Below are 26,622 nucleotides of genomic sequence, written 5' to 3' on the forward strand. Positions count from 1 at the left end.
AGCTTCTTTGTTTCAAATTCAAATAGCTTTTTCAGCTTTTTGTATTTGAGACTAATCTGAGACTTGAGTTCCAGAAGTTCAGTTAGACCGGAAACTAACTCATCTCTAGTAAGTTCAGAAAATACCTCTTCAGAATCTGATTCTGATGTAGATTCTGATCTGTCATCTTCTGTCGCCATCAGCGCACAGTTGGCCTGCTCATCTTCAGAGTCTGAATCATCTTCTGACTCATCCCAGGTTGCCATAAGACCTTTCTTCTTATGAAACTTCTTCTTGGGATTTTCCTTCTGAAGATTTGGACATTCATTCTTGAAGTGTCCAGGCTCATTGCATTCATAGCACATGACCTTCTTCTTGTCAAATCTTCTGTCATCAGAAGATTCTCCACGTTCAAATTTCTTTGAACTTCTGAAGCCTCTGAACTTCCTTTGCTTGGTCTTCCAGAGTTGATTTAGCCTTCTGGAGATCAAGGACAGTTCATCTTCTTCTTCAGATTCTGATTCTTCAGGATCTTCTTCTCTAGCCTGAAAAGCGTTAGTGCATTTCTTGATATTGGATTTTAATGCAATAGACTTACCTTTCTTTTGGGGCTCATTTGCGTCCAGCTCTATTTCATGACTTCTCAAGGCACTGATAAGCTCTTCCAGAGAAACTTCATTCAGATTCTTTGCAATCTTGAATGCAGTCACCATAGGACCCCATCTTCTGGGTAAGCTTCTGATGATCTTCTTTACGTGATCAGCCTTGGTGTATCCCTTGTCAAGAACTCTCAATCCAGCAGTAAGAGTTTGAAATCTTGAAAACATCTTTTCAATGTCTTCATCATCCTCCATCTTGAAGGCTTCATACTTCTGGATTAAAGCTAGAGCTTTAGTCTCCTTGACTTGAGCATTTCCTTCATGAGTCATTTTCAAGGACTCATATATGTCATAGGCCGTTTCCCTGTTAGATATCTTCTCATACTCAGCATGAGAGATAGCATTCAGCAAAACAGTTCTGCATTTATGATGATTCCTGAAAAGCTTCTTCTGATCATCATTCATTTCTTGCCTTGTCAGCTTTACGCCACTGGCATTTACTGGATGTTTGTAACCATCCATCAGAAGATCCCATAGATCACCGTCTAGACCAAGAAAGTAACTTTCCAGTTTATCTTTCCAGTATTCAAAGTTTTCACCATCAAATACCGGCGGTCTAGTATAACCATTGTTACCGTTGTATTGCTCAGCAGAGCCAGATGTAGATGCAGGTGTAGACTTTTCACTTTCATCAACCATCTTTTACTGAAGCGTTTTTCTCTTCCTGAATCTTTTCTAAACACGGTTAAGTGCTTGCACCTTAGAACCGGCGCTCTGATACCAATTGAAGGATAGAAAAACACTTAGAAAGGGGGGGTTTGAATAAGTGTAGCTTTAAAAAACTTGACCGATAAAAATAAATTGCACAGTTATTTTTATCCTGGTTCGTTGTTAACTAAACTACTCCAGTCCACCCCCGCAGAGATGATTTACCTCAACTGAGGATTTAATCCACTAATCGCACGGATTACAATGGTTCTCCACTTAGTCAGCAACTAAGTCTTCCAGAGTCTTCTGATCACACACTGATCACTCCAGGAACAACTGCTTAGATACCCTCTAAGACTTTTCTAGAGTATACTGATCCACACGATCACTCTAGTTACAACCTGCTTAGATAACTTCTAAGACTTCCTAGAGTATTCTGATCCACACGATCACTCTAGTTCCTTACAACTTAATGTAATCAATTCTAAGAGTATTACAAATGCTTCTTAAAAGCGATAATCACAAACTGTGATATTTCTCTTAACGTTTAAGCTTAATCTCACTAATATATTACAACAGCAATGTAGTGAGCTTTGATGAAGATGAAGATTCTGAGTTTTGATTTGAACAGAGTTTCAGCAAGTTGATATTCACAGAATAGATGTAGAATTCGTTAACCTTGCTTCTCATCAGAACTTCATATTTATAGGCGTTGGAGAAGATGACCGTTGAGTGCATTTAATGCTTTGCGTGTTCCGTACAGCATCGCATTTAATGTTATACGCTTTTGTCAACTACCTCGAGCCTTGTTCACGCTGTGTCTACTGACGTAGCCTTTAGTAGCTTTTAACGTTCCTTTTGTCAGTCAGCGTAGCTTGCCACTTGTACTTTCTTCTGATCTGATGTTTGTGAATACAACGTTTGAATATCATCAGAGTCAAACAGCTTGGTGCATGGCATCTTCTGATCTTCTGACCTTGAAGTGCTTCTGAGCGTGATACCATCAGAACTTCAGTGCTTCTGTTCTCTTGTTCTTCTGATGCTTCCATAGACCCATGTTCTGATTCTGCTTCGACCATCTTCTGATGTCTTGCCAGACCATGTTCTGATGTTGCATACTGAACCCTTTGAGACAAAGCTTCTGAGCGCTGAATTATGCGTACTCTTTATATATTTCCTGAAAAGGAAATTGCATTGGATTAGAGTACCATATTATCTTAAGCAAAATTCATATTATTGTTATCATCAAAACTAAGATAATTGATCAGAACAAATCTTGTTCTAACAACCGGAAGTTCAACAAGAAAGTGTACAACAAGAATCAAACACCAATGATCTACCAAAAGAATGGAGAACTCATAGAGATCATCCTATTGATAAAGTTATTGGTGATATTAGTCAAGGAGTTGCAACAAGATTAAATCTCAAAGATGCTTGCTTACACATGGCTTTTGTTTCTCAAATTGAACCTTCCAAAGTTGATGAAGCCTTAGGAGACGATCAATGGATAAATGCAATGCAAGAAGAATTAAATCAATTCGAGAGAAATCAAGTTTGGGAACTTGTTCCTAGACCAAGTAATAAGCACATCATAGGTACTCGATGGGTGTTTAAGAACAAACTTGATGAAAATGGTATAATTGTTCGAAGCAAAGCAAGATTGGTGGCCCAAGGTTACAATCAAGAATAAGGAATTAACTTTGAAGAAACATTTGCTCCGGTTGCAAGGTTAGAAGCTATTCGTCTTTTACTTGCTTATGCGTGTTCATTAAATTTTCAGCTTTATCAAATGGACGTCAAGAGCGCATTCTTGAATGGCTACATCAATGAAGAAGTCTATGTCAAACAACCCCCGGGATTTGAAGACTTCAAGAATCCTACACATGTCTTTAAGTTGAGAAAGGCTCTTTATGGCTTAAAGCAAGCACCAAGAGCATGGTATGATAGACTTAGCAATTTTTTGTGTGAAAAGGGTTTTGAAAAGGGTAAGGTTGATAAAACTTTGTTCATTAAGAAAATCAAGAGTAACACTTTATTGGTTCAAGTCTATGTTGATGATATCATTTTTGGATCGACTAACAAAGAAATGTGTGAGGAATTCTCATTGATGATGCAAGGAGAATTCGAGATGTCTATGATGGGAAAGATGAACTACTTTCTTGGACTACAAATTAAGCAACTCAAAGATGGAATCTTTATCAATCAATCCAAATATTGTAAAGAACTATTGAAGAAGTTTGATATGGACAATTGTAAAGCAATGAATACTCCAATGGGCTCCGGTACATATGTTGATCAAGATGAATCCGATACTCCAATTGATATTACCAAGTATCGAGGTATGATTGGTTCTTTATTGTATTTGACGGCAAGCCGTCCTGACATAATGTTTAGTGTTTGTCTTTGTGCTCGCTTTCAAGAAAATCCAAAGGAATCACATCTTATGGCGGTTAAAAGGATCATGAAGTATCTCAAAGGAACGACCAACGTTGGCTTATGGTATCCTAAAGGTAGTGTTTGCAATTTAATTGGTTATTCTGACGCGGATTATGCAGGATGTAAAACTGATCGTAAAAGCACAAGTGGTACTTGTCATATTCTTGGAAATGCATTAGTATCATGGGCTTGTAAAAAACAAGCATGTGTTGCTCTTAGTACGGCCGAAGCGGAATACATAGCAGCAGGTAGTTGTTGTGCATAAATTCTTTGGCTTAAGCAACAACTTCGTGATTACGGACTTGATCTCGGATGCATTCCTCTTCGATGCGACAATACAAGTGCTATAAATATCACAAAGAATCTGGTTATGCATTCAAGAACCAAACACATAGACATTCAACATCACTTTCTTCGCGATCATGTGCTTAAAGGAGATGTTGAAGTCACTTTTGTAGATACTCATAATCAACTTGCGGATATCTTCACCAAGCCTCTCCCAAAAGAATCATTTTACAAAATTCGACGAGAACTTGGAATTTTAAATGAAGGTGATATTTAAATTCGTTCGTCATTATCATAAATTAAAGGTACACGTTTCTAACATTTTATGGGTTAAAAAGTGCTTTATAAATGTTCATATATTATGACTTGGTATTTATGTATGATATGTATGCTTTATGTTTCATAAAAATTAAAGTTTTTGGACTTTTTCAGTCCAGGAACTGGTTCCCATGTGGGACGAACCGGTTCCCCATAGTAATTTCCAGAGGCGTTGTTTTTATGTGCTTCAGGAACCGGTTCCCATGTAGGGACGAACCGGTTCCCACGACCTTTTTCCAGACTTTCTTTTCCTCTCTTTTGTTGTAACGTAAACTTGTTTATTTTATTTATTTTTTTAATTTTATTTGTTATATCACTTAAATGCTTTCTATCTTTTAATATACACATTCACTCACTTACAACCACTCACTTACTTACATTCACTCTCATTCAACATTCATTTTCATCTTCTTCAAACCTTCCACCTCCATTGTCAAACCAAATTAAAACCCCATTATCTCACCATAACTCTCAAAATTAAAATACCCACTACCTCAAAACTCTATATAATCCTCCACTCTTTCACATATCACACTCAAATCATCTTCCACTCTACAAATCCAAATATCCTAAACCAAAACCCTAACTCTCAACCATGCCTCCAAGAGCTTCAAGAAATGCTAAGGGGAAGAACAAAGTTGGTGAGACAAATGAAGAACCTCAAGAGATCCAACCAACTGTCAAGAGTCGGAGACTCACATTCAACATTCGTAGTCGGAAACTCCTTCCGGCAAAGTACGGTAATCTCCCTGATTTTCCTAATCATAGCTTCAATTTTCCGGCTAGACTAGCTAATGCAGGAGTAGCTAACTTTGTACTTGACCATGGTGATTATTACCCGGATTTGGTTAGAGAATTTTATCATAATCTTAAGATAGTGACCGATGAGTTTGATGATTTCACTTTGTTGTCTGAAGTTTCAAATAAAGAAATATGTTTAGATGTTGAGGAATTTGGAAGAGTGTTAGGAATTCCATCTCAGGGTTTAGTGCTCCTTCAAGGTAACATTCCGGAGGATTGGCAACCATATAGTAAGATTGATGTCTTTGTGGATATGTGCCGACCAACTCAACGCGACACGCTTCGCCAACAACTTGTTACCAAGTTTAACATGTTCGGTTCAAGTTTATCGGTGAGTGATAGGATGCTCCATCTTATCATTGCTTATGTTTTATTTCCAAAGAACTCTAACCATTCCAGGGTCAATGAGTTTGAGTTGATGGTCTTGCTTGCTCTAAGACGTGGCATTGAAGTAAATTGGGCTCTTTCAATCATGCGCCACATGCAGCTTATGGCTTCCCTTAAAGGAGGCTTACCTTATGCAAGGGCCATCTCTCATATTGTTCGGAATGCCGGTGTTCTCCTCCAAAGGGAACCGAATAAAAATATGGATGAACAAGAGTGTGCTATCACCACCGCTACCGCTCTTAAAAATACAGGAATTGTTACGGATCGTGAAGGTAGATTTTTCTACAAAGTTGACTTTGAGCCAGCCGTGCCACAAATCCCTCAACCTCCCGAAGGTGGATACACAATGGAGATGATGTTTGACAAGCTTTGCTCTATTCAAACATCTATTGATAACAACAAGCGAGAGAACAACTATGAGCATAACCTTATGAGAAGACAAATGCGGGAAATTCAACGGACTCAAAGGCGGATCTTGGCTCATTATGAGGGAGAGGAAGGAAGTGAAGAAGAAGATGAACAAGATGATGATGATGAAGAGCAAATGGATGAAAGTGATTAAATTTTGTGCTCTTTATTATTATGTTCTATTTTATTGTTGGTTTTTATTTATGTTTTTAGACATTGTTCCATTTATGTTTCGTGATGTTTAGGATTATTTATGTTTATGTTGTAATCGTGAAAAACTATGTTTCGTATCGTTTTATCGTGTTATGTTTGTAGTATTTCAAATTGTGTTATATTTGTGGTATTTCACATTGTGTTATGTTTATGTTTCATATATATATTTTATCTTTTTCCCCATCCTTTTTGATAATAACAAAGGGGGAGAAGAATATGCATGTGTTTTGTTGTTGTTTTGTTTCAAAGAAAAAAAAATGCAGGTCATTGTTAACATTAACAAATGAAACTCATCACCATAAATCAAAGAAGGAATCATGGATTTAGGGGGAGTCTCTAACATAGGGGGATTCTTGCATTGTTCAACATAATTTCAAAAGCACAAAACAACTTTTTCAAAAACATTTCAAGACTTGGTTGTCATCATAAAAAAGGGGGAGAATGTAATTGCAAGCTTCTCAAGCATAATTGGTTTTGATGAAGACAATATGGACATCAAGATTTCATAAAGGATGTGCAAAAAGTATTTTAAGTTTTAGGCAAGAAACACATCATTTCAAAGTCTTGAAGAAACAATAAAGAAGCAAGAATCGAGCTAAAACGTCAAAGGTACAAACAATACTCACTTTGACATATAATTGTTCACAAATATATTTTCATGCATATCATAAACATACTACAAAGTATCATCCTTCAAAAGTTCATTTAAAACCTCTTTCAAAGTTAAAATCCAAAATAAAGGTTTTAGGAACCGGGTTGTCCCTATGGGGGAACCGGTTCCCAGCATTCTACATTTTCAGCATTATGTGTTTTACTACTAGGAACCGGGTTGTCCCTAGGTGGGAACCGGTTCCTCAGTTCAAAATTTGAATTTTTCTGCTGTAACGTTCAGCAGGAACCGGGTTGTCTCAGGCAGGAACCGGTTCCTACTGAACCAGTGTGTTTTTCCATTGCATGATTTCATTCAAACGAATTTATCTTCTTACCACTAAATCATTGCATTGCTTCATGGAAAAATAACCATTCAAAGAGGTGTTTAACACATTATAAATACTACATCTTTCATAATCATTAATTACCTTCTTCATTAACAATTCATAACTTTCATAAATCTTCATCTTTCAATATTTCCAAGTGTTCATCAAATTCTTACTTTCAAGTGAAACTTTCTATACACATTTTCATTGAGAAATTCATTCAAAGTTTCATGCATACATTGTGAACACTTATATTCATTTTGAGAATTGTTTATTTGAAGAAGAAGATCAATCCAAGATTGATAGTGCTATACAAACTTCATCTAAATCTCTTGTAAAAATTCAAAGAAAATTATTTCTTTACTATCCAGGATTGTTGGAAGTAAGTGGTGTGTTTGAAGAGGATTGTTCTTCATCCACATTAGTGTTGATTGATTTTAAAGGTGTTAAGAACCTTTGATCACCCTATAGGTTAGATAGTAGGCATAGGCTTGTACAATAATTCTAACTATAGTGAAATCTCTTTCGTGTTTGAAAGGGGACTGGAGTACTCTCGGATTGTGAGGGGAACCAGTATATATCGTTGTGTTCTTTATCTTTTCGCTTTTACCGCTTTCATCACCATTTCCAAGAAAAAGATAAAAACCATCAAAAGCCTTCAAACACTTAACCAAAAATCAGTAAAGACTTTCTCATAAAACCGATTAATTTTTGAAAACCTAATTCACCCCCCCTCTTAGGCATATCTGATACTTACACATTTGACTGCCTTTCCTTTCTACTTACGAAATTTTGACCCATTCTCTCTCCAACTATGCATGTGAGTTCTTCCTTTTCTCATTTTTTCATCATTTATTAGATTTTTTGTATAATGCTAATGAGGGTATTTATTTTTTAACATAAAGTTTGATTTGTTAAAATTTCCATAGAAAAAAGTTTCTATTAAGTTGATGGCAGACAAGTGTGTGATCCTCTTCTCGTTTACCGAGAAAAGCGAAAACAACTCAAAAACTGCAATTACTATCACCCTTGACACTGACGATCCGTTCAATGTATTGTACATAAAAATTGGCATATCCTCAATGAATGGGATTTTTGGCGGAGGAGGTAAATGAGGTGGTTTGCTAATGCGAGCTCGCCTGAGAGGGTTGTTTCAAGTCAGTGGTCTTTGAATATGCAATCTTCCTTAATTGCTCTTTGACTTGGAGTTTCATAAAGTCATCGACTTTCAAAAATCTATCTTTTATCACTTCTAATTCGGTTAAGATAGAGATATTTGATTTACCGTCTTTCATGACACCATCATCATCAAAATTAAGCATTTTCCAGTGAGTGCAAACTTCATCCATTCATATCGGGCTATCAAGTTTCACCTTCTTAGATATAACACAAGCACATGAGAGACAATAGATTTTTACAAGTGGGAAACCACACTTTGAGCTATCAGAATCTATATTTTCAGCTCTTTTAGCTTCAATTTACTGTGCATAAAAATTGGCATCTCCTCAATGAATAGGATTTTTGGTGAAGGAGGTGGTTTGCTAATGAAAGCTCATTTGAAAACATTTTTATGAGATTGCAGAGTTGGTGAATTGGGAAAAAGTTTGTCAACATGTTCAAAATATGAAGGAGATCGCATCGTTGAATTGTCACTCGATGTAGGCTTGACCTTCTTAAATGCTTCTTTTGTTTTACTGGTTGAGAGAGTGGTTTCAAGTCAGTGGTCTCCAGATATGCAATCTTCCTCAATTGCTCTTTGACTTAGAGTTTCATATTGTCACCAACTTTTAAAAATCTATCTTTATCACTTCTAATTCAGTCAATATAGAGATTTTTGATTTACCGTCTTTCATGACACCACCACCACCACCATCCTCATCAAAATTAAGCATTTTTTAGTGAGTGCAAACTTCATCCATTCGTATCGGGCTATCAAGTTTCACCTTCTTAGATAACACACAAGCACATGGGAGACCATAGATTTTCACAAGTGTGCAACAAGACTTTGAGCTATTGCAACCTATATTCTCGGCTCTTTTGGCTTCGTGAAAAATATAATTTAGAGTTTCCCGAGATATGTTACCGACCAACTGAGAATACAAAGTTCTGTCTTTCAACCTTCCAACATTATGATGCTACGACCAAATGATGTTTGTATCTTATTATACTGGTTTTAGATCATTCAGTTCACATATTCCCAATCTGTAAACAAATCACCTTTATTATTTCCCAACCAATTCTTCAAAGTAGCATGGGCAGACTCAACTTGGTTTGTTGTTGTTTTTCTAAGGTGTCTAACCTGATCGATACAGGAACATACAGTTTCTACTTAACTTGGTCCCAAATTATACTTTCAACATATTTTAATAAATTTGGATATTTCCCACACATCTTTCTGAATTGTATAACAACATCGCCATATAGCTCGTTTGTAGAAGAATTTATTATAACATTCCATGCATCCATTATTTTTTCCACTATGACATCCGCCTTTCCATTTTTCCATCTTCGCCCTCTATTTATTTTGTCTCTATCGCAGGATTAACTCGACTTCTCACATTCTTTGTTATGTGATACCTTCAAAGTAATGCGTAAGAAGTGGGAAATACCTTTGCAATCGAATTCACTATAGTGGCATCATGGTCGGTAACAAATACTTCTGACATGTCTTATTGGTCCTTCAGCATTGCCCGACACACCTCTAAAGCCCAAGTAAATTTATCATTTTTTAGCTATATAGAAATGCAAACCTGATAGAATAAGTTTACCCAGTAGAGGTGATACCAACAATTTCCAATAATAAAAGCTTGTACGTGTTGGTCTTATATGTTGAATCAATTATGAGTATAATGGGAAATCAATTATGAGTATAATGGGAAACGCGTTGAACAACTTTACGAAATCAGGATGAGTCCAAAATATATCTCTAACAGTTACTCCTTCCTCGCACGTTCAGTACCTAGATACGTAATTGTTATCATCTGGAACTTTCAAGAGGTGTTATATTTTAGGTTTATTCCTTATCAACACTAACTTAGTTTGATAGTGCCTATTATACACTTGCATGATATTTGCGATATTCCCGGGTCTTTTACACTTCAAGGTCGCAAGCATGTTTTTTGGTTGCTCCAACTTCAATGTCATGTCAAAAACACATTCATTCTCTTCCGACATGAGACGACATGCAATTGGATGACCAACTAACTTTTCACACAAATCATGGTTATGTAAACCACATATCACATTAAAACTCTATTTATTAATTCCCAACCGATAACCACACAACTTAAAGGGACACTCACATTTTCTTGAACAAGTTTCATCTCGCTTGGAATTTCAGAGGGGAGGTTTATATTTCTCACTTCTTTCGCATGTCAATGTCACAAATGCGCCTTTTCTATCAAAATCATTATTTGACCTTCCAATTACGATATTAAACCCCAATTTGGATGCCTTTGTATGAATCCATTGAAGCATGTGATCACAAAATTCAAACTCTTGTTAATTTTTAAATTGGTTGCCCATATCTACGTCTTTCACAACTACACATGAGGCATCCAAAGACACAATAAGTTTGGGGGAAACATCGAGATGCACAATTTCTAATGAAAACCAAAACATAAACTACTAAGCAACATCTAAAATAGGAAACAGGTTGTTGGAAAATGAGAACATACAGCTTCCGAAAATGCATTTTCGAATGAGTTTATAAAGAACTCGAATATACATTTCCAGATATGACGTAACTTTTTTCAGTTTAAAATCAGAATTAATGTGGTTGATGAGGCTTGAAATGAATAAAATTTACCTTGAATTCCAACTTCTTTTGCTCCTTTTGATATGATCAAACACACGAATAAAATTTTGGAGTGAAAATCTTGAATGAGAATGAAAGGATTTATGAAAACAATGAATATGAAATTTGATTATGCAGGTCATTGGTTTTAGCAATAACACATTTGATTTTTTTTGAGATGCATCTCCGAAATAATCGGACATACAAATGTGTCATATTCTCAAATTTCCGCTTCAATTGTGCGTCCGCTTCAAAGGTCATTGTTTTTAGCAATAATCTTTGTGCTTGCTGTATTATTATACACATGATACGTCCAAAAATATATTTACGAAGCCGATAGACATCTTCAAAATTATTATTTTTTTGATTATTTTCCAACTTATAAGATGTAATAAGAAATTCTCTTTGCTAATTGGCCCTAAACTTTGGGCAAGCCCATAACAAATAGAATAAGGGCCTAACGCTAGATTTCTGAAAATTGAAAAGTGGAAGAAAAAAAACTTTTTTATTTAAGACAAAAAATACAAAATCATAAAACATGTAGTACAATGGTAATCTATTATTGGATTAAAGGGTAAAACTGGAAAGCAATCGAAATTTGTACTACATGTACTACAATGATCAACCTACATAAATCCAACCGAGTACTATGTACTAGCTATATTACAATCATTATTACACAACCTTTGATACATTTCTGAAAGAAAAAAAATGTTACATTTGATTTGGCTATGAATATTTGTACAAAAGAAAAATTAATTAATAATTATGTACTGCAATTCTAATTTGATTGAATTTTCACATGGAGAAACAATCGCCCCTACTGGTTTTAAGTTTGACTGAAGAAAGTGAGAGCGGCGGCGCAGTCTTGGAGTCGGAGCGAACCGCCTCGTATCGCCGTCGTGCTGCCGGCCGTGGAAGATTCTCCGGCACGATTGTTTCAAGTGGATTATTTCCTTGCCAAGATGGACACATCCTTTTCTGGCTCCATTTAGCTACACCACCAACCAAAACCACATGCTCATGCTCATCATATTCATCATCATAATCATCATCATCTATTGAATTTGACATGGTCATGACCATGATCTCCTCCTTAGGCACAACAACAACTTCGTGTCCTGATATCACTGAACTGTTGAATTGTAGTCCAATTATGGTGAAGCATGAAGCTACTCCTATAACAACGCATGGCCTTTTCCAGCTTCCTCTATTTTTCTCCCTTTATTTACAATAGAATATACTTAATCAACTTAGTTGTGACCTATAACACTGAGACACACGTATTTTTTCGTAGGTGTCGGTGTTACAGAGATTGTGAGATGCATAAAATATAAAAGCTTAAGAAGAAAAAAAACTTACAAGGAAAGTTGAGGTGGGTTTGAGGGGATGAGAGAAGCCTTTGAAGTTGGTGTAGGGTAAAGACGGAGGCAGCAACTGGTTGATCTCATGGTGGAAAAAGTGTTGAATTTTTTTCTTCACTCTCGATTTCTATATGTATGAAATAGTAGGTTGAAGTTGAACTATATATTAATTAATGCAAAATATAATTATTAATATAGTAAATGAATATTCTCCTATATATGAAATGAATTTAAACTATGGAATTGACTATTGGTGTATGTGGATGGATAGTTAGAGCACGGTAACTGTGAGTGAAAGGGATGGGGAATGAGGTGGTGAATTTTGATTGGATTAGGGGGTTGAGTATAATTAGAAGCTTCATGGGTCATAGTGCTTGCCGTATTAGCAACATTAATCTTGCGAATAAGTACGTAAAAGACATAGGAGGAGTCACGCTCTCGACGTCTGCCGAACTCAAACCTACTACAACCGTCAATATGTAATATTTAACTTGTTTGAATCAAATGTTGGACTTCCTCGTTAATTGCCTGCGTGGTCATTGGAATTCCTTATTTCCAACTTCTAAACCCTTCAAACATAACATGTTACCACCGTTAGGACAGATAAAAAAAAACCACCAAAGACATGATTATTTTTGAGAATGTGCAAGATGAAGTCATTACTCATTATATATAATTTTAATTTTTTTACGCCTAAATTATAATTAAATGGAACTTTATAATTATTTTGTTACTATTGAATTGTAGCTAATGCTGCCAAAATTTAAGACAACCATGATGAACTAAAATGTAATGCACAAACAAATCTAGAATTTTTCTTTACCCACCTCCCTATGGGAGTCACCCCAGCGAAATCCCCCATTTGCCACTGTTTCGGAGATGCATCTCCGATGTATTTTTTTTTCCAGATTTTTTTAGACTTCGGAAATGCATTTCTGAAAACACCAAAAAATTGGTGTTTTCGGAGATGCATTTCCAAAATGCATGAAAATTCAAAAAATGCGTTATTTTTTCGGAGATTCGGTAGTCATGAACAATTGCTTGATTGGGTTCGTAACGAAGCTAGTAAACTTGGATTTGGAATTGTTATTTTAAGGTCCGACAATGGAAATAGTAGACAAAAAGCTTTTGTCGTTTTGAATTGCGAGCGAGGTGGGAGTTATGTACAAACAAACCGGGTGTTAAAACACAAAGACACGGGATCGAGAAAGTGTGGGTGTCCGTTTAAGTTGCGCGCGACTCGGAGGGTTGATGATTTGTGGCGTTTAACCGTCATTTGTGGAATTCATAATCATGCCTTGGATGCCAAGTTACACGGGCATCCAATGGCGTGTCGTTTGTCCCGCGAAGAGAAGAATGTGATTTCAGATTTAACGATAGTCAAAGTGGCGCCTCGCAACATACTTGCCGATTTGAAGCGTAAAAAACCGAATAGCGTTTCAAATATTAAGCAAGTTTACAATGAACGACACAATCTTAAAGTCTTGAAAATGGACCCTCGGTCGGAAATGCAACAACTTTTGAAACTATTAGGCGATAACGAATACGTGTCAAGCTTCCGAGCGTCCGAGGACAAATTACGGTGCGTGACATTTTTTGGACTCATCCCGAAAGTATCAAATTGTTCAACACATTTCCAACCGTTCTTGTGATGGATTCGACGTACAAGACCAACAAGTATAGGCTTCCTCTTCTAGAGATTGTCGGTGTGACCTCGACGGTCAAGACATATTCGGTCGGGTTTGCTTTTTTGGAGTGTGAAAAAGAAGATAACTTTACATGGGCTTTGTAACACCCTTCTAAACCCACGACAATTATATAAAAATTTCAGAGTAAACATGAAAACAAGGGTGTCACAATTCAATTTTAAATAAATTTATCATAAATCCATTGTCATGCTTTCACTAAGGAACAATTCATCATAACTCATAAACATCTCATGTTAACACAGCGGAAAATCCATCATACGGATAAGCATAACATCATCTATGCAATATCCCACACAATTAATACAATAACAACATAATAGAGTATCATCTTAGACTCTAACTAGCGTTCCCCAGTGTTACAATATCATAGCATGACATCGACGCTATACTTAAACAAACTGGCCTATGAGCTATCCTCACCAAGGCCAAAAGCCGCTACTCGCCAATCTGAAAATGTCAACAGTAAGGGTGAGTCTCATTCAAATTAACAAATGTTATTGAATCATAAATAATAACACATCATAGTTACATCATTCACCCAATTGAAAACATATTCAGAATTCAGACAAGTTTTATCATCACAAAACAATCAACCAACACATCATTAATAATTATAACACTGGAATACATCCAATCATGTTATAAAAGTATGCATATGTATGAACTGACACTATGCATGTGGTGTAACACCCGTATATTTTAATTTTTAATTTAAATGGAAATTTAATTAATAATTAGAATTATTGGTGATTTGTAGAATTTAATTGGGAAAGGATGGTTATGGTGTTGGGCCATGTGTGATGTTAAGGGATGAGGGGGTGTTATGTTAGTAAAGGCCCTATTCTAATTAAAAGGTTATTTTATAAAATAATAAGGAATTGGGAATAAGAGAAAGGAATGTGAAAAGAGTTTGGAACACGAAGAACGTAAAAGAGGAGCAATGGAGGGAGAGACCAATCAAGAACTCTTGGCTAAGGTAAGGGGGGACTCTTCCTTTTAGTATCTCTTATGTGATCTTAGGTGATAGGTAGATTGATGTATGGTTTGATTCAATTAGACATTGGGATTGTTAGGTTAGGATGTTCTAATTTGGATTGAATTGATGATGATTGTGTGAACTATTTGGTTAATAATGCGTTAAATGATGTTTTTGTGGTGTGTAATTGAATATATGATGATTGTATGCCTGTATGTGATGTCTGGAATCGTTTTTGGGTGAAAGGGGAGTGAAATCGCAGGGTCTGTCGCAGACTTGGGGTTTGCTGAAATCGCAGGTCCGCTGAGCGGAGGGGGGTCCGCTGAGCGGAGGTCCCAACGTAGTTCGCTTCTGTTTGACGTCGCTTGAGGTCCGCTGAGCGGGGGTTGGAAGGGTTTCGCTTCTGCCTTGCTCCGCTGAGCGAACCTTGCTGTGTGTGAATTTTTCCAAACTTCAAAATAACGTATCTTTTGATCCGTGTATCATTTCTTAGTGCCGTTTTGGGCGTTGTGCAAGTAATTAAATGTTTTATATGATGAACGATGAATATTGGTATTATCCGACCTTATTTCTTTAAAACTCGATTTAATTACTTGATAAGAATTGAACATTGTGTGCATATGAGATAGGTGTGACAATGTGTTTGATGTGATGATGAATTGGTGTGATTTGTTATTATGATTGTGATGGATGCATGACTAATTGAATGATGTTGAAAACATGTACATACTTATTCGGTGATGTGGTGTTGAGATGAGTTGCTCATCGTGATTTAGTGTGTTTTAAGTATGTTATATGTGTTTCATTCATTCATGTGCATTGATGTTGGATCCCGGTGAGGTTTGGATCGTTGGTGGACATATTTCCCATTGTGTGGAAATTGTGTCGGTGGGCCGTATCTCGATGAGGCGTAGATCGGTTAGGTGGATTGATTCCACGGTTTATTGGTACCACATGCATAGTGTCAGTTGTGTCATATGCATTTTGTCATAATATGATTGTATGGATTTCTGTAGTAAGTGTTGCAATCTATTATTGTGTGAATTAATAATGGATGTGAATCTGAATATGTATAATTGGGTGAACGATATATTATGATGCTTGTTGCTTATGAATTGCATAATATTTACTAATTGAGAATGAGACTCACCCTTACATGTTGTCATTTTCAGATTGAGGAGTAGCGGCATTAGTGCTTGGTGAGGATGACTCATAGAGTTTATCCGTTTATGTTGGGTCGTGTCGGTCATGCTCTGATCTGTAACACTGGGGAACGATAGTTGTAGAAGTTTTTATGAACTTATCCATTTTAATTGATGTTGAAATATGATTCCATTTGGTTGTATTTGATGATATTTAGTATTCCGCTGTGATAAACATGATTATGTTTTGGTGAACCGTTTCCTAATGAAGCATGACTTTGACCATAATTAGTTTATTTGTTTTTAAATAATTGTGGCACCCTTGTAATTATATTTTTTACTCTGATTATTATTTAATTTCTGCGGGGTTTATAAGGGTGTTACAATAGTGGTATCAGAGCAGGTCGGTCCGTCCGGCCAATTGTTGAGTCAGTTGAGTTGCGCGACAGTTGTATATTGTCGGCATTTTATTCCTTGGTACGCGACATGTGCGTGAATCACTGTCGGTACTTGGTTGTTTGTTGTAGGTGTTGGATTGAAACAAGTGGGAGAGAAGCTTCGCTTCTCGGTTATGTTTCAGTTGTAAGAAGATTGATTCAGTAGGCTGTTGTTGGCAACAGTGCGAGCGTTGTTGGAGTTTGTTGTTTCCCGAGTTGAAGGTGACATGGAATTAAGACTTCACTGGGAATTGAGTTGGAACATCTTGAAGGAAGATGATTAGAGGTAATTGACAGTTATTGTAAGAGAAGGAAATTGGAAAGTTGCGATGTGTCAGCTCTACTGGTGTACTGCGAAGATGTCAGTTGAGTAGCTTTACGTCTCGGAAGAGATTCAGCTGCAAGTTTGCAAAGAGGATTGTTGTCGTAATGTTCCAGAAATCGCACTTCGGCGATAGGATGTGTTGCTCAAGTCATAAGAATGTTTGGAAGTGAAGAGGTACGATAAGGGGCTGTTTGGAATGTGATAGGATTTAGGAGAATGAGTTTTGGAGTGAGATTTTCGTAAGAAAAACGCAGGAAAATTGCTGAATAGCTGCGGAACTTCGAAAATTCATAACTGGAGTTCTGGACATCCGAATTGAGTTCCGTTTGAAGCGTCGAAAAGCTAACGAGATGAACTTTGTTATAAAAATAGTTGCAGCAGTTGTAACATATTTAATTGTGACAGGATGATGTTGGAAAGATGTGAAGTTACGGTTACTCTTGTTCTTATAACTAGACTTGTTTATTGATACTGCACGGGATGTCAGTGTCAGTGTCGAATGGATCGAAGGAATAATTAGAAGATTTGTTGAGGAGTAATTTTAAGAATTGAATTTACCCATTTGAGAAGTTTTGGATATATCGTATAGAGTGTCGCTGCATGATGTCAGTGTTGCATTTTCCGGGCAATGATTGGAAAATTCATATCTTGAGTTCCGAGTGTCAGATTAATGTGCCGTTTGAACCCACGAGGAGGAGGGATTGTGTTCTAATTTATGGAAGAGTTATAAATACATTAGAGTGACCCTATGAGGAAAGGTTCTGAAGTCGGTTATGGAAGCGTGAAACTTGTTGAATAAGAATGCCTACTACCGCGATTGTTTGAAACGAAGTTGAGTAGAACATGTTGTTGATGAATAAGTTGATGAGATGTTCGGTCATAAAGATGATTTGAGTACCGATGAATTTTAGTGAATGAGTAAATTAGTAGTAAAGGTGAAGTAAACTTTAGAACCATTGGAATCGTATTTGTGATGGCAAAGTAACGATAAGTATAAAAGAAGAATTGTAGGGAATTTCTAACATTTGTTGACGTGAGGAAGACTTTGTTGAGATTCCGAGGGGGATGATATTTGGACGTGAAGGATGTAATAGAAGTTGGATTAAAACCACGAGTTATGAATGTTGTGCTATTGTGTCGCGTAAGAAGTCTTTAAAATGTCGGTGCTAATGATGAATGAGTTGGATTTAATCGGACAATTTAAAGACTTGAGTTGGTATGTGAAGGAACTCGTAATAGTGTTAGATTGGGTATGCTAAAAGATGACTAGTGGTACTCTTGACGAGATTAGAGAAGGTCAGAAAGCTGATGTTGAGTTGATCGATAGGTTGACTTTGAATTACCAGGTAAAGGCGGCGGATTCAGAATCAACGAGAATAGTATAATGAGGTTGAGTGATTGGATTTGTGTTCCTGATGTTTTGAGCTTCGAAAGAATATTCTAGAAGAAGGACACCATAGTGAATTATTGAACTATGACGATGCTAATAAGTTTGAGTGCAAACTCGGAAATGGACACTATTATGTAGTAACGACGGTTTATGCTTAAATATGATTTTCAACTAATATTGACAAATTTAGGACTTGATCACCCTAAATCTCTTGTTGGTAGTAGATGGAATCATATAGAAGAGATAAGCTTGTTTTGTTACCTTAATGGTTTAAGATGTGATGAATACTAAGCCGTGAAGAATAATCACTCACTATGTTGTGTGGACTTATGAAGAAGAGAATATGAAAGAGTGCAACATGGTGGATGATGACTTAAGATGGGTAATCAGAGTCGCGCAACGAAAGTGTGATGTAGAGTAGTGTTACGAGTACTACTTGTGGCAAGTGAGGAATTAATATGTCGGAAGCCTACATAGAGAATATGTATTGATCTATATGTTGGATTTAGAATCCAGTTGATGTAAGGATGTCGTGTCGAAGAATTATAACTCTTTTGAATAATTGCCGAGATGATGAATATGTTATTACGGTTGTACGTAGTTAACGAGTATGTATTCGGCGAAATTAAAACGAAGAGTTGATACTATATGATGCTGTAATGATTTTGTGTTGTTATTAAGGTGATATTGTAAATTCCAGATATAATGAGTAATTACACTCTATGAAGGACGAAGTGGATTTAATTCTTAAAGAAGAGTGAGATTCAGTTTGAGCTATTATGTAAGCAATGGTATATCGAGGCTGATGAGTGTGATTATAACTACTTATGTGTACTTATTCCGATGGTTAAGATGTTTTAATAGATGTAGTAACTCAGGAATTCATTTTTGGAGTGCGAGTAAGTATTGCTAAGTGGTACCATGAATGGTGAGGAATGATTCTTGGACGAATGAGTAAAGAGAGTCGGAATCGGGTGAAACTCAGAAATCTAATTGGTACAGATGATTGTGATGAGTAATCAGAGTAGTGCAGAAAAGCGGAATGTAACATGCTGGATAATTGATGGTGTGACTTGAGGGGAGTCAGATAATTGGAATTCAATGGTATAGGAATATGAGTATTGAGTTTCTTGAAGGAAGCGGTTGGTGAAAAGTGTAAGTATTATTTTATCGCTCAGATGGAAGAGTATGTCTAAGGTTGGTATGTTGGTAGATGGTATGCATTACTGCAGTGTTGATTCGTGTGATCATACTATAGATCGTGTAATTGTATTACTCGGCTGTTGAGCATATTGTATAGGTTGTACCTCAATGTTCTGTTGTTGTTAACCTTTTTGGAGCTATAGCGAGTAGTATACTTTTGGATAGTCAAATGCGGCGTAAGAACTGGAATTTGAATGTATGAGACATGTTTCCTGTTGGTTATGTCAGATGGATTTTGAGGATTGACTGATGGTAATGTTAATTGGGAGCTGGAGAGTCAGGTGAAGGACTCTTATACGAGCTGGTTACTTGAGGTATGTTTTCGAGGACGAAAACTCTTTTAGTGGGGGAGAGTTGTAACACCCGTATATTTTAATTTTTAATTTAAATGGAAATTTAATTAATAATTAGAATTATTGGTGATTTGTAGAATTTAATTGGGAAAGGATGGTTATGGTGTTGGGCCATGTGTGATGTTAAGGGATGAGGGGGTGTTATGTTAGTAAAGGCCCTATTCTAATTAAAAGGTTATTTTATAAAATAATAAGGAATTGGGAATAAGAGAAAGGAATGTGAAAAGAGTTTGGAACACGAAGAACGTAAAAGAGGAGCAATGGAGGGAGAGACCAATCAAGAACTCTTGGCTAAGGTAAGGGGGGACTCTTCCTTTCAGTATCTCTTATGTGATCTTAGGTGATAGGTAGATTGATGTATGGTTTGATTCAATTAGACATTGGGATTGTTAGGTTAGGATGTTCTAATTTGGATTTAATTGATGATGATTGTGTGAACTATTTGGTTAATAATGCGTTAAATGATGTTTTTGTGGTGTGTAATTGAATATATGATGATTGTATGCCTGTATGTGATGTCTGGAATCGTTTTTGGGTGAAAGGGGAGTGAAATCGCAGGGTCTGTCGCAGACTTGGGGTTTGCTGAAATCGCAGGTCCGCTGAGCGGAGGTCCCAACGTAGTTCGCTTCTGTTTGACGTCGCTTGAGGTCCGCTGAGCGGGGGTTGGAAGGGTTTCGCTTCTGCCTTGCTCCGCTGAGCGAACCTTGTTGTGTGTGAATTTTTCCAAACTTCAAAATAACGTATCTTTTGATCCGTGTATCATTTCTTAGTGCCGTTTTGGGCGTTGTGCAAGTAATTAAATGTTTTATATGATGAACGATGAATATTGGTATTATCCGACCTTATTTCTTTAAAACTCGATTTAATTACTTGATAAGAATTGAACATTGTGTGCATATGAGATAGGTGTGACAATGTGTTTGATGTGATGATGAATTGGTGTGATTTGTTATTATGATTGTGATGGATGCATGACTATTTGAATGATGTTGAAAACATGTACATACTTATTCGGTGATGTGGTGTTGAGATGAGTTGCTCATCGTGATTTAGTGTGTTTTAAGTATGTTATATGTGTTTCATTCATTCATGTGCATTGATGTTGGATCCCGGTGAGGTTTGGATCGTTGGTGGACATATTTCCCATTGTGTGGAAATTGTGTCGGTGGGCCGTATCTCGATGAGGCGTAGATCGGTTAGGTGGATTGATTCCACGGTTTATTGGTACCACATGCATAGTGTCAGTTGTGTCATATGCATTTTGTCATAATATGATTGTATGGATTTCTGTAGTAAGTGTTGTAATCTATTATTGTGTGAATTAATAATGGATGTGAATCTGAATATGTATAATTGGGTGAACGATATATTATGATGCTTGTTGCTTATGAATTGCATAATATTTACTAATTGAGAATGAGACTCACCCTTACATGTTGTCATTTTCAGATTGAGGAGTAGCGGCATTAGTGCTTGGTGAGGATGACTAATAGAGTTTATCCGTTTATGTTGGGTCGTGTCGGTCATGCTCTGATCTGTAACACTGGGGAACGATAGTTGTAGAAGTTTTTATGAACTTATCCATTTTAATTGATGTTGAAATATGATTCCATTTGGTTGTATTTGATGATGTTTAGTATTCCGCTGTGATAAACATGATTATGTTTTGGTGAACCGTTTCCTAATGAAGCATGACTTTGACCATAATTAGTTTATTTGTTTTTAAATAATTGTGGCACCCTTGTAATTATATTTTTTACTCTGATTATTATTTAATTTCTGCGGGGTTTAGAAGGGTGTTACATGTGGTACCAACATCATCAAATGGGAATAACCCATGACCGATGCAACATCATCAAGATACGGCCCTGCCAGCACAGATTCCACACAATGGGAATCATGCCCTTTACTGATCCAACACATCATCATGGATACAACATCATCAATGAATATGAATGAATGCAAACATACATGAACATACTTATACCATCGTCAAGTCTATGAGTAACATCATCCAATACTCAATCATCATCATTATCATCATCATCAAAGTATGTTTATATACATTAGCATCATTCAAATACAATCAATCATCATCATTAATCACTAAAGAACATACATGTATCCGCATCAATCATCATCATCAATAAGAAATAACATACATGTATCCAGATCATTCCAAAAACAATCAATCATCACCATACAATTCTCAACAATCATCACATAATAATGTTTTTCAAAACAACATCTTATATTGTCACATTTCATCATATATGTCAACAATATGTCATCCATCAAACTGACAAAATATGCACATCATACTCATATCCTCGCATAAGATGTCTCATAAGTTTCGTCATACAATTCAAACAAATCATCATACGACTCATTTTTAAACATAGCATACATCGTCATATCTTATCATATATATCCACAACACATCATAATACACCAAAACAAACAAATGATGATAAAATAAATTCAAGATGCTGCTCATTTCATTATTATAACATAAAGAATATTTCATAAGCTTCATCCGGCTCGAAACGGCACTTAAAGCAGGCGAACGGTTCGAAAGTTATGCATCTTTAAACTTTCCAAAATCACTAGCAGCACGCGGCGCCACACAATGTTCGCGACGCGCTGCCAGGAAACGACGCCTTCGCGGCGCCAACAAGGGACGCTACGCGAACTGAGTGAAATAATTTTCCTTAAGCTTTCTGCTAAGTAGTTCGCGGCGCCAACAATGGGACGCGGCACGAACTGACCAGATCAGAGATCCCAATCACAATTGACAGCATACGAACCTGAATCCCAAATTCCTCAACCTCGACCAAATCGACTCAAATTGATCAAACACCACAAAACAACCACCCAACGTATATCATACACACATATAACATATATTATGCATCATCAAACATCATACAACACCAAATTCATTGGATTCATCGAAACAGATAATTATCAACAAACATCCCAAAACCCAAACTCTATCATTCGACTCAATTGACATGAAATAATATATCTATATCAGTCCTATTATCCATAACCCAATAATAGATGTTAATCGGAAGAGTCCCCCCTTATCTTAACCAAGAATCTGGACTTTTCCCCTTCTTCTCCATCAAACCCGTAAGCCCTTTTTCCTCAAATTCAGCAAGAATCTCCCATCTTCAAACTCACTTATCTCCCTCATCAAAAACCTCCCTGACATGAATTAATATATCAAATCGAAGGAAATTTCGTGTAGAATCCGAATCTTTAAGAATTACCTGATTTGGAGTTACGAACAGAGAGTTATGACATGATTTGTGGGAGCTGCTCCATGAATACGAAAATAGGTCTTTGTCCATGAGCTCTCTCCTTCTTCCTCTTAGGTTTTCTTCTTCTAATTTCCAATTTCTTTCTTTTTTTCTTATTTTATGAAAATAAAGCAAAATAACTTTAATAATAGGGCCTACCAATCACACCCTCTCCATTACTAACCACAACTTGGCCCAATAGCTTATTTTACACAATTTCCAACTTAAGTCCAATTAAAATACCAATAATTCAAGAAATTAATTTAAACTCCCATTAAATTAATAAATGTAAAATATGGGTGTTATAGGCTTTGGGAATATGCAAGTCTTTGTTGGTTGATCAAAAGGTTATGCCAAATGTCATTGTTACCGACCGGGACAATGCTTTGATGAATGCGGTCGATATCATCTTCCCGACATCGACCGCATTACTTTGTCGGTATCACATAACTTGCAACGTGAGAAGTAAGCTCAAACTCGCGGTTGGGACAAAATATAGGCCGGATGAAAACGGTAAAGTTATCAAAGCCGGTGTTGTGGTGGATATGATTATGGCCGCGTGGAGGAAGATTTTATATGCACACTCCGAAGAGGTGTATACCGAGAAATTGGTACACTTTAGGTCATTGTGCGTTTCTGTCATACCCCAAAATTTGCCCTCCATGTTCCATTCACAATGATTCAAGGTTCAAGATTCAATGCCAAAGCTTTGCTCAAACAATCCCCTAAGATCCACAGTCAACTGATTCAAACCTGAAGGTCAACTACAATCAGAGCATAGTCAAAGCCTCCCAATTTTGGTCAACATCAAGTATGTGAAGCATAACCATCATTTGATCAAAGATTGATCATGATTCCATTAATAGAAACTCAGAGATGAACGAATACAAAAAGGTTCAAATTAGGGTTTCTTAGGAGAAAGTCAACCCAATTTTGTCTGGGCATAACTTTCACATGGAACATCAAAAATTCCCCACTCAAAGCCTATTTTGAAGGAAATTGGATTCCCTACAACTTTGTCTTTCACAAGCCAGGGCTAGAAATGATTCATTTGAGAGATACAGTGCAAAAGATTACAGGTCCTTTTCAGGGATCCTCCAAAAGCAATGTTTTGTCAAAGAGGATATGATCAAGATAAAAGCTCCAAATGAAAAATATATTCCAAAGTGGCTTATAGAGGACCTCTCGAGGTTTCCAAAAAGTCTTAGAATTCCCTCATAGCTTAAAAATTGAGTGAGATATGATTGATCAAAGTCGGGTGATTTTTGAAGGCAAAATGTGAAAAAAGAAGGTTCAAATTGAGAAACTTTGCAAATGGGCCTATGGTTTTTTGATGCAATCTTGGTCCACAAGTCATTAGCATGCCCAAAATCATTTGCCACGAAATTTAGCGTTATATTTGATTTAATATGATTTTTTATTTCATTTTAATGATTTAAATTAAGATAAAAATCAAATATTATGGTAAAGGAGATATTTTGATTGATTCCAATCAATATTTATGACTAAATGCAATATAATTTCGTGGGATGTTAATTGGAAAAATATTGGCACAAGTTGAGAACAAAAATAGAAGGTTTTGAATCAAAAAATAAAATCAAATTTTCAAACATGGCAATATTGGATGCAAATGCTTTGGGCTCTCTTTGTTGACCTAATTACATTCTCCTATAAGTACATAACACAAGGCAACAGAATAGGGGTTGGAAAAATCGGATCAAAGGCATACATTCAAGAACAAAAAAAAGTCTAAGAACTCAAATTCGTTTCCAAGGATTTAAGGCTTCTCCACAAGATTTGAAGATTGCAAACGCTTCATTGAAGGATTCTGAACGTGTTAGAGTCATCACGCTGCAACAACAACCCCAGATAACCTCCATTAAAGCCAAGGTATGTACCTCTAAAAATCGGATCGATTGGACTGTTGCACGCATCTTCATAGGTTTATGTTTGCATATTATGATTTTGTTTCATGCTGTGAACGTGTGTGCGTGATTAATTGGATTTCTGGGCGTGTTTAAGGTGGTTCACCATCGTAGGTCGTTAGGGTTCTTGAAAGTTTGAATTGGGGCTTTTTATTAGAGGTGAAATTAGGGTTGATAAATGGTATAGTCAGGTTCGCGACCTCTGGACGAAGAGAAGGAGAGTGTCGCGAAAGATTTATGTGGTTGTTTGTAGATTTTGGGATTTGCAGGTCATTATGCTACAAGCCAAACGCTAGCAAAATCGTAGCAAATTTCGCAGAAAAAACACAGGTACATCTGAGGAAGACGATGACGTGTCTTCATGCTACTGGATCGGTTTGAATTTCGCGCTCGTTTTCATTTGTGTTTTATTGATTTTTATATATTGTGCTGAAGGCGTTCCATTAACGCGTAAGTACCATGGTAGAGATGGCAAGCGTGTGTGGTGTGTGTCCCAAGGGTCCAGGGTTCGATCCCTGTCCCTTTCATTTATTTTTCCGGATTTATGTCCTTAATCATGTGCGCCTCACACTATAGGGTGCACAGTAAACCCTCAAATCTGAATCCTAGAATCACCACTAGCCTAAGATCTAACGTCCCTAATCTGATGGTTTATACCATGTACCCTCAAAGCTGCCATATAGGATCTAAATCCTAATATACTTAATTAATTTCTATTATTTATTTTGTTTTAATTAAAATATCTTTTAATATATTAATTGCATAATAATTATTTTTTTTTAAAAAAAATAAATTATTATATGATATTTATATTAAAAGTTCTAATTTGTTGTTCGCGCCGATTAAATCGATTAATCGCTATGGGCAATGATAATTTTAATTAAAATATTATTTAAATAAATTACAAATCAAATTATATTCGATTAAATGGTTGCAATTATCTTATTGATTGTGATGATTAATCCTCCATTGTTCTAAATTTAATTTGTTATTATTTGTAATCGAATCAATCGGTTATGAGGGGTAACAATACAAAATAAAATTCACAAAAAATAATAAAACACAATAATTCATTATTAGTGATAATCGAATCAATCGATTTGAATTGGTAATGGTACAAAACCCCTAATCTTTTGACTATGGTGATCAAACCTATTGATCATCGCGGTTAATTGTGCCAAATCAGGGTTGTACGCCCAGAACATCTAAAACAACTTCAAAACATTTTTCAAACATTTTCCAAGCATTTTTCAAACTTCAAACTCCAAATACAGATTTTTATCTACGACAGGCTATTCAAAGCCTTCAAACCTTCAAATCAAATTTCAAACCTTAAGGGCGTACAACCCGTGCCCCGAACTACGTAGACTCTGATCCTCCCTAAGGAGGTACGTAGGCACTTGGCAACAAGGCGAGTCCCCCTCTTCAAAATTCTAATCATGTCATTATAATTCTGTTTGCCACATTTCTTTATGAACCCTGCCATGAAACCCTGATCTTTGAATATTAGCCTTTAGGAAAGGGTTGAGGGTGCCTAACACCTTTCCTCGACCTGAATATAGTATCTTACCCCGATCTCTAAATTG

The 26,622-nt window shown here is 36.4% G+C and overlaps 1 protein-coding gene across 1 annotated transcript; it reads right to left on the reverse strand.

Moving 5' to 3' along the window:
- Nucleotides 1-11,446: 11,446 nt before the first annotated feature.
- On the reverse strand, nt 11,447-12,544 carry LOC131655098 (protein CHLOROPLAST VESICULATION). The gene is made up of 2 exons (XM_058925003.1): nt 12,270-12,544; nt 11,447-12,129 (listed from the first exon to the last, which is right to left on the reverse strand). Exons 1-2 carry the CDS (start codon nt 12,356-12,358, stop codon nt 11,706-11,708), a joined length of 513 nt encoding a protein of 170 aa, XP_058780986.1. The 5' UTR covers nt 12,359-12,544; the 3' UTR covers nt 11,447-11,705.
- Nucleotides 12,545-26,622: the final 14,078 nt, after the last annotated feature.

Source organism: Vicia villosa, linkage group LG3 (genome assembly GCF_029867415.1).
Source record: "Vicia villosa cultivar HV-30 ecotype Madison, WI linkage group LG3, Vvil1.0, whole genome shotgun sequence".
NCBI classification, from domain to species: domain Eukaryota; kingdom Viridiplantae; phylum Streptophyta; class Magnoliopsida; order Fabales; family Fabaceae; genus Vicia; species Vicia villosa.